Genomic DNA, 9871 nt, shown 5'->3' on the forward strand with positions numbered 1-9871 from the left:
TACAGTGACACTAGAAGGGGTAGTGGCTTCAAACTGTCAGAGGGCAGGTTTAGATTAGATATTAGAAAGAAACTCTTGGCTGTGAGGGTAGTGAGGCACTTGAACAGACTGCCCGAAGAAGCTTTGGTTTCCACATCCCTGGGAGTCTTCAAGGCCAGGTTGGATGGGGCTTAGAGCAACCTGGTCTAGTGGAAGGTGTGTCTGCCCATGGCATGGTAGCAATGAGATGATCTTTAAGGTCCCTTCCAACCCAAACCATTCTATGACCCACTGCTATATTTACTCTAGGTCAAACTCAGTCTCTCCTGCATGTCTGCAGCTTTGCTGGAAGCACAAAGCAGAAGCATGGATGTGCAGGGTTCAGGGATGGTGATGAGACCACAAATTAAGCTGGAGACTATATATTGAAACAGTCAGGAGGTAATCTCACAAGTATCAGAATTGGTTTTTGCCTCCTTTAAAACAGCAGGTCCTCCAAGACCAGACTTGGATTTTGCATCTGAAAGGTGAAGGACAAGGGTTGTATAAACCTTTGTGGCAACCACTTGTGATTTGGCCTCTCTCTCAAACACCACCTTGTTTCCTAGGCAAAGCATCCCACTGGTTAAGTCATTTTATTATTTGACAGTTGTCCCTTGATGGTTCTTTCTGCCCAGCAATATTTCTGCAAGTATCACACATTTAAATTATATCCCATGCTGGAAAAGTTATTTTAGAGCAATAAAAAGCATTTTCTGGCTCCAGTTAAAAGCAGATGGAGGTCCTCTGAAGTACTTGCAGAGTCAGAAGAAACTCCAGGGTTCCAGAAGCTATGGTAAAAACTATCTCCTTGTTCTAAACACATCTCTTGTGTGACCCTGCAAACATACCTGTTGTTTTGGGGATGAAAATGAGCCAATGCCGTAGGTGGATAGTCAGTACAGCTAAAAGGTACAGAGCTGGTATTTTTATGTATATCTCTTAAGAGTTCTGGAGTTCTTTATAGGAACATGAGCAAGATGTAAGGCTGAACTCAAAAAATCAGCAGTTAGAGAACACAATTACGACCAAATATCCATGTCCCAAAGTTTGCAAGAAGGTAGAGACCCACGTGCTGTTTCTACCCTCCCACTGCACTGCAGTCTCATGACAGCAAGAGGCAGAGCAGACTGAAATCCTTCATCCAAGTGTCTTTGGGAGGTTAGAGGGAGGGTGATGAGTGGATTCTTCAAGAAAGCAGGGATGGTGCTGGTGGGCTTGTGGCGCCCGCGGTGCTGCTGCAGAAAGGAGCGAGAGGGAAGAGCAGGGAGCTGATGAGTGACCAGACGGTGCCCTGTTTCTCCTCCCCACAGCCCTCCACCTCGTCGGTCGCCTCTGATGAGAAGGTTGACTACGTGCAAGTGGACAAGGAGAAGACGCAGGCGCTGCAGAGCACCATGCAGGAGTGGACTGATGTGCGGCAGTCCTCGGAGCCTGCCAAGAGCACGAAGCAGTAGTGCCTGCGGCAGGCAGCGAGACAGAAAAATGTCCTGTTGGTTTTCCCCAGCTGCGGCCCTGCTGGGCAGCCATATCCAGTTGGGCTGGATTTCTAAGACTTGTCTGTGGAGGGGAGGGGGTGTCATTGGTTTTTTTTTCTCTTAAAACAAAACAAAACTTAGTTTCAGGGGAAGACTTGGCAGATACTGTTTGCCGGTGATAAAGACCAACTATGTTCGGTGGCTAGGTTTGTTCTTTAGCTGCTGGATGCACTATCCAGGAACTTTGACTTAGCAATACCAGGTTTCACCCTACACATCTTTTCCTAACAGCTATTAAAGCCACCTTGTATGTGCTAACACTGCATCATCTCTCCCCATCTTCTTCCACATCGTACCCTAAACCATGCCACGCAGGTTTGCAGCATCTCCCATAGGATATCCTTCCCCAGCTCTGATTCTCCACTCCTTATGGTTGTCCTCTTCTCTGCCTCCTCCCAGTCCCAAAACCGAGCAAGGACCATTGCTTTTGAAATCACTTTTGTTGTCCTGTCTCTTGTAAATTATATGTTCAAAACCTCTGAGGGCTGTTCTTCTCCTGGCTGGACAGCCCCTGAGGTTTTGGTGGAGTTGTTAACCTTCAGGAGCTTGATGAGCATCCACACCATCCCACTGAGCTCACTTAGGAGCCCAGAACTTGCCCCATCATACACACACATACATGCCATCACATGCTCACATGAGTTTGTTGGGGTGTCTTCTGTTTATATTCTCCCATCATCTCTCAAAGTCAGTGGGCTGGAGAGAATGGCTTTGGAAGGGGCTGGAGGGATTGGCTTTGGAAGGCAGAATTTAAGCACTGACCCACCGCCTGTCTAAAACCAATTCCTGTAAGTCTGACCCTAAAACCCAAAATTTGCCTTTTGTGGCACCAAAGGAAGCCCATAGAGTGAGAATCCTGCATCATGGCCATTGTGAGAAGCTCTGTGTTTGAGTATGAGGGGGGAAGGGAGGCTCTGGATACCCTGTGTATGTGGACTGGCACAAGGATGAGTGACAAGAAGGGAGTGGAAGGCTGCTGCAAGGACTGGGAGAAGGCAGGTGCTGTACTGCAGAGGTTGGGTGAGGAGGTCTGGAGCAATGTTTCTTGGGAGAAAGAGGAGTAATTGAAATGTTGGTTGATGGTGAGGTCATAAGCTTGGGAAGAGGCTGGTCAGGAGAGTCAGGGCAGGGCATTTCAGTATGAGCTTTAAGGTAGCATTGTGGTTGGTTTGTGGAGGGTGCAAAAGGCTGAACTGTTTTCCCCTCATCTTCAGCAATGTTTCTTCAACACAGAAGTGGGGCTTGCTGACATTAATGACCCTGTGCTCTAATTATGGGTGGGTGTCTGCCGTTGTCCCTTGCCAGCATCCTTAACACATCCATTGGGATCGCTCACCAGGCAGCTGCTGAGCACAGAGAGAAGGACGAGACAGTTTAATACAGAGATAATAATTCATGATCTCATGAAAACAGGAAGAACTAATGATTGCCATGGAGCAGCCTGATTGCCAGACAGCAAGCGCTGACACGAATAAACAGGCTGACCGCAAACCAAGAGCCAAATGAAGGAGACATTAGAAAGATTAGGTAATAATATTTATTAAATAGCTGGAGCTATTCTTTCTGTAAGCTGAACCCCTCCCAGTGCTGTGAGCTCTGTGTTCCAGCAACACCACCAAGTTATATTGATTATTAATGCTTAAGCATTAACACGTTTGCTTAATCTTGGTCTGAGCTTGGAAAGGGCCAGGTGTGACCTACATGGGGATAGGATACCAGTCCTTTAAGGGCTGTGTGCTGCTGTGTGCTGATAAAATAAGTCCTGAACTTCCAACACCATTTTGTATTTTCTTCTCACGTGCCATGAAAAGGAGGGATGTTAATGGAAAAGCTCTGACAGCCCTGTTAAGACATTGAAGCATTGGACGTAGATAGAAACAATGAAGAAAATATTTTAATATTTATGCTAAAAATAGTAATTACTATTTTTAGAAGGGGAAAAACCCCAAAGCCTCAAAGGGGAAGATTTAGCACAGTTAGATGCTTTCTGGAGGTCAGGGGGTGTGTTATAGCCTTCAAGGGCCATTGGCCCCCTGCTGGGGGCTTGCACACTTGCCTGGTGAGATGACAAACTAAGACTAGAATGCAGTACTTCTTATTTCTATTGCCCCTTTCATCTCTGCATCCCAGGGGAGACTAAGCATTAGGCTTCATCCAGAGCCCACCAACGTGTGGATTCACCCATCTGGGAGAGAGCTCCCCATCCTCACCAAAAAGAATGTGACTCTGCTAGGAAGCTGATTTTTTCCTATTTCTTCTTCTAAGCTGTTAGCTTTAGTGGCGAGAGGGAAAACACAGTGGGTTTAAATGCAATTTGCTGAGAGGGCACCCTGTGCTTCTACACTGGGACTAGGTGCATCCAATGCCCACTCCCACATTTAATCCAAGGCATTAATTAAGACTGGAAAAGCCTTTTGTGGTAGTGGAGAAACTAGTCCTTTTTCTCCACGTTTCACAAATGTCTTTGTTCTTGGGGCAACCACTGGCATGGGATAGCTCTTTTCCCAGGCTCACTGTGTTTTGGTAATTTGCTCTCATGAATATCCCCAGTAACTGGTCCATTGCATTTGGCAGACTACAGACCAAAACAGCCCAAAAGTAGCTACTTAACAACTGCTGGTTGCTGGCCTCTCTCTGCTTTGCAGTGAATTCTGTGTTTTCACTGAAACAGATACATTCCTCTAGCATTTCCCCTGCAAAGCACCAAGCAAACCACACCACCAAACTAAGCAGAAGCCCACAAACTCTGTGCCATATAGACATGACTGTATCAACCCCCCCTGAAAGCATTAAGTAATCAATGGCTTCAGTGGAAACAGTCACCCATGATGATTGCCAAGCTGATTACAGCAGTCCCTGGTGATTAATGTTTGTGCAGTATTTAGTCTTAAACCATGTTGAAAAGCAGCTGCTTTAATTACACAGACTGCCAAGAACTTTGTCCTGAAGGCATTGAGTTTATCACATCCACTTTATACTTGGATTCTCAAGTATGACAGGCTCCTTTGTTAGAAATAGGTATTTAAGGAAACTGAGAACATTGCAAATTATTCATTTTAATTGAAACTAAACTGGCTTGAGCCTTCACGTCAGAGCCTGCTTACAGCTCTGTGGTCTGATTTAGAAAAGGGATATGCTTGCATGTGTGTGTGCTCATGAAGAAGGATTGTCTCTGGGAAAAGCATCATAACCTCAATATTTAGTTTCATGAAGCACCAGGTCCATGGCTCAGAGCTTTTCCCAAGCTTGAAAATGACTAAGCAGATGGTTTTAAAGGCAAAAGTCTTCAAAAGTATGTATCCCTTGCTGTGAGTGTGCAAATGCTGCGCACCGTTCCTGATGAGATGTGTGAGCTGCCTTGGAGCCGATTTGCTCTGAACTGGCATTTGAGTGTTCAGTGGGAAATACATTTCTAGCTCTAAATGGATGCCAGGCTTGGTCTTAGTCTCAAGTTGGTGAAAGAAAATAATGTGTGAGGACAGACTGTGCCAGGGCAAAGCTGAGAGTCTGGTAGATGGGGCCAAATGCAGAGTCGGAAACAAAAGGTGGGGAACGCTTGGCTTGTCTGGGAGCTAACTGGGATGGATTTGAACTCTGGGCCACCAGCCACTGGCAAGGGTGAGATATGGGAGAACATGAGGCTGGGACGAGAGAAGGCAGGGGGGTTTACCATTTACCATTAAGGTTCTCACCATGTGCTCCTTTGGCCTGAGTCTCAAGTGAGGTATGCAGAGATTGTGGGTTGTGGAATGCTCACTAAAAGCCATGCACTGGTGGGAGTGGAGCTTCCACCACCCTTGGGCATTTCAGTCCAAAGGGTTCATCCTGCCAATGTGATGCCTGTGCTCTGGTGTTCAGGCATGCTTGGTCCATTCACCCAGCTCTGAGCTGGGCTGGAGAAACCCTACAAGAAATGTGTGGAGACCAGCACATGCTGGGAGACCTCTTGCTGAGGGGCTTCTGTGAGCTGTTCGTAGGGCAGCAGTGCCATGGTTTTACAGGGTTGTCCCTTGAGGTGCCATCTTCATCCTTGGAGCTTTTCAAGACCAATCTATGTCAGATAGCTGACCCTGCTTGGATCATCTCTTTCACACAGAGACCCTGTGCTGCCAGGGTTGAGTGGAGACTTCTCCATGTGAGGGAAGGGGCCCAAGGGTTTGCCTAGAGCCCTGTAACATCCAGAACAGGGACAGGGCCACTTCTCTGGCCATGAAGCCAAGTGTCAAGGCACACAACTCAACCCCCAAGGCCATACTCCCCAGTGAGAAGACCTAATCCACACTGGGCCATCCCTTGCACCTGGGAGAGAGCTGGCTGGCCCAGAACAAGTCATCCAGGACATGGACAGGCTGTTCCAGCAACTAGGAGACAGCTTGAATCTGTAAATTTGTTAGGCTAGATCCAGAGCTCTCAGAAAACCCATGCCACCACCACACCTTGGCATATCTGGAAGAGTAGGCGTGTTTTGGCTATCCAATGATCATAGCTCCTTGGGTGGGGAGGAGGGTACAGCCATGTCCCGGTCCTATGGAAGATGTTAAAATAGTTCCCAGGTCCTGTCTGATCTTTCTGGCCTAGGAGGCAAGTAAAAGGATGGTTTTCTCAAGTCGTGCTTGCACTGTGTTGGTGTTTTCCCACCTGGTTATGTAAAAGTTCCATTCCATGTAAAAGCTGACACCCACACTGTGTGTGCCACTGGAGGGGATGCTGTCTAGATGAGATGGATGCAGTGGAGCTGTGATTATGGAGAAGCCCTAGTTCTACAGGAAGGGGGAATGGCAAAGCCTAATCCTGGCACCAGCCAGAGAACACACGTGGCTGTCAAAGAGCCATCAAGGAAATCAGAGGAACCAGTCCAGCATCAAATCACAAGGGCCAATAACCCAATTTAGGGCCTCTGATGAGTCTGTCTCTTCTCTGTCCAGCCTTCCCACATGTACACAGTGATCTTGCAGCTGTTAATGAGGCTCTTGCAAGTCAAGACGTGCACTTTTTGATCGTGATTCCTCCTTGGCCTGGAGCAGTTCAGCTCTCTATCAGCTTGTCCTTGGTGTCTCATCATTGTAGTCACAATTTTATCTCCTTGTTCACAACTCCTAGTGTTGTTCTGTTGATCAGGTTGATGATTTAGTGTTTACTCTTGAGAAAAGTTGATATGTAGCAAGGTGTCACAATACAGCTGTCCCCTTCCAGCCCACGGCCAGCTGGTCCTGGTACGTGGTGTTCAAGTTTTAACACCAGCCAGTAACATCTGAAACAGAAGCTGGGCCCCATGGCTACATCTCTAGGAAAGCTTCTCAACAGACTTGCTCCAAATCAGCAGGCTCTTAATTTTTGATGCAGCCCACTTCTAACATGTAATGGGTTCATTTGTAGGACAGTGGCTTGACCATATGGGAGAGGTTTGCCCCAAGACCACGAGACAAGAAACCATCATTTTTATTGTCATTCTCTGGGTGACACCACACTGTAACTTCATGTGGGACGAGAGGGTTCATGTGAACTCTGTATCCTGCTTTTTCTCCGGCTTGTAAAATGAAGGTTTTAAGTACTTATTTCCCCACATCACAGATGTGCCATGAGCTGTAATTAGTTGACATCTAATAATGCAAAGAGCTGTTTTGAGTCTGCAGGCAATGGCTGGGCAGCATGTGGTGCTACCCTGTTGTCATGCCCAGCATCATACACAGCACTGGAACATCCCACTCTGCAAAACTCATTAAAAACCCCTTCTTCCTTAATTACCCAAGGTGAAAAAAAAAACTTGGCAGGATTTTCTTCTGAGTGAGGGTGGTGGGGGAAATACCATTTGCACAGTTTTCAGTGTTCTGCTGCCACATTGACCCTGAAAATACCATGTTTTGTATGAGAGCAGTTTGGACGTGGAGGTTGAACCACGTTGCAGAGAGGGGAAGGGAGCAGGACCCTGGGCTCCACAGGGAGCCTGTCGATGAATCCCATAGGGTTAGGACCAAACCTTTAGAGTAGTTAGATCCCACTCAACCCCGCCCTTGGCAAAGTCAACATGTCCCCACTGACTTGGGGCATCATTGTGTGGGAACAGACCCAGTCAAATTAGGGTAGTTTTCTCCATTTGTTTATTAACCTGCTGCGAGGAGGGGTTGGAGCCCCAGCTGTGAAGCTGTTGCGTCAGCAGCCGATTCGCAGGGATGTTTTGTGTGTTTCAAAGCCTATGACTGTTCTTAAAGAGGAGTATTTTTAATTTTTTGATTTCCATTTGTAGAAGGAAGGACAAGAGTAATCTGTGGCAAACTGTACAGTATGTGTCTTCTTGTGGTGTCACTGTTTGAATGGTTATTGAGTTTTCAAATCACTGTGGACAGCTAATCACTTAAGTTATTAATTTATTCTTTGGGGGGTTGTTGTTTGGTTTTTTTTAAAGTAATTTGAAACAATTATTTATCCTGTAAATCAGTCTTGAGTGAAGCCTAGATAATACTTTTTTTGCTGTTAATAAACATGGTACATGCCTGACGTGAAGGTGATCTCATTTTTAAGTACTGTATATGCAACGGAAAAGCAACAGGAAAATAAAAGAATGATAATAAAAATACATATTTTCCTGGTGATTCCCAGCATGGATTCATAGCAGGGAAAGAAATAAGCAGATCAAGTTTGATTATGTAGCACCTTTAAAGCTTTCAGAGCATCTTCTCAGGCTGTTTGCCACGTGTCTCCTACCAGCTTCAAGTGTTCTGTATGGGTAATGAGGGCCTTTAGGATGTAGCTAGGGTTTTTCCTGATACCAGAACCCAAGCCATGTATTTTTAAGCTGCTAAATTGAATTTCATACCATATATCTGCTCTGCTGCATGCAGTGTGAGGACAAATGCTGCCTTCCTCACCCAGCTCAGCACCTGTGAACCTCAACTCAGGACACCAAAGCCCCCAGAGAACCTCAGCAAAATGACAAATCTTTTTCTCCAGAGTTAAAAGTTCAGCCCTCTCTTTAAGATTTCCTGTTCCTGTCTTATTTTAAAAAAAGACAACTGGGTAAAGACACCTCCCCTAGGCACAGGTCCTGTAACACCTCTTTTAGACAAGAGTAGCATCATCTCACATCTGCAGCACATGTGGAATCCCAAAGCAAGAGCTGAGGACTCCCCTATGGGCTCTCCTTGACCCAGAGGCATGTATGACAGACAAAACAAGCCATACTGTACACATATGCTACAGCATATACTTTATCAATATGTAATATGCAAAAATCACTGGCGTTACTAACACTACCATCAACATAGCATATACTGTACAGATATACTATATATATATATACTATAATTGGTGTGGCACAGATAGTAATACACCACACTCATACTATACTGGACTTCTGTGAGGCCTTTAATACGGTCCCTTTTAGCATTCTTAGCTCTTAATTGAAGAGTTTGATAGATGGATGGACCATTAGATGAATAAGGAATTGGCTGGATCACCACATTCTAAGAGCTACAGTCAATGAGTCAGTGTCCAAACCAGCAATGAGTAGTGTTCCTCAAAGATCTGTACTGGGACCAGTACTATATTTAATATCTTCCTCAAAGACATAGTAGGATTGGCTGAGTCCAAAACAGAAGTCTAATGCTAATGATTGCAGGAAATTAAGAGGGGCTAAACCATTCAACCTCATTACACCACTGACACTCTCCAGGCTGCCATCCATGCTGAGAACTGCAATGCTGTTTACCTCTGCTCATCTCAGAAAATCTTCAGGAAAAAAGACATTCAGGAAAGAGCTTATCTATGATACAGCCATTTTCCATGTTGGTTTGACTATCTGCCTTCATTACTTAGATTATGACCTCATCAAGTTAAAGACAGTCTCCTACAAAAACACCTTACAGCAAACAGCACAGAAAATGCCTTCAGGTGATACTCCAGAATAAAGAAAGGAGCTAGCATGACAGCATCAGGAAAACTTTTGGCAACCTCTTTGAACAGGAAATAAGTAGAAGTCTATTATTAAAACCAGGAAACACTGTCCTTTCTCTGTGACACTTCAGCTTTGGGTCTTCATTTATTATCTCTCAGCACCTGGCTTAAAAACAACAAACACACTGCACTGCCCATGTACAAGGCTCAGCTATTAGTATTGTGATCTTCTGGAGGACACACAGCACTGCACTGAGGTTCCCATTCCACCCCTGCCCAATCCCCTCTTCCAAGCCACCACTCTGCAGGACTGCCCCATGTCCTAGATGATAGCTGCCTCAGTTTCTCCATCTCTTTTTTGACCCATCAGCTCAATATCAATGAATAGGACAATCATAAATAATACTGCAATAAGACACTGAGTC

The 9871-nt window shown here is 45.6% G+C and overlaps 1 protein-coding gene across 3 annotated transcripts in view; it reads left to right on the top strand.

Annotated features, from left to right (window-relative positions):
• GAB2 (GRB2 associated binding protein 2) overlaps positions 1-8052 on the top strand; it is a 93991-nt gene extending 85939 nt beyond the window's left edge. For 2 of the 3 annotated variants that reach the window (XM_015634906.3, XM_015634908.3), the window contains exon 10: positions 1332-8052. In XM_015634906.3, the coding sequence (XP_015490392.1) occupies positions 1332-1475 (144 nt within the window). In that variant the 3' untranslated portion in view covers positions 1476-8052. The remainder of the gene's footprint in view (positions 1-1331) is intronic. The other variant, XR_001522837.3, reaches the window with a different exon arrangement.
• The last annotated feature ends 1819 nt before the right edge of the window (positions 8053-9871 follow it).

This window comes from Parus major, chromosome 1, assembly GCF_001522545.3.
Source record: "Parus major isolate Abel chromosome 1, Parus_major1.1, whole genome shotgun sequence".
NCBI lineage: Eukaryota > Metazoa > Chordata > Aves > Passeriformes > Paridae > Parus > Parus major.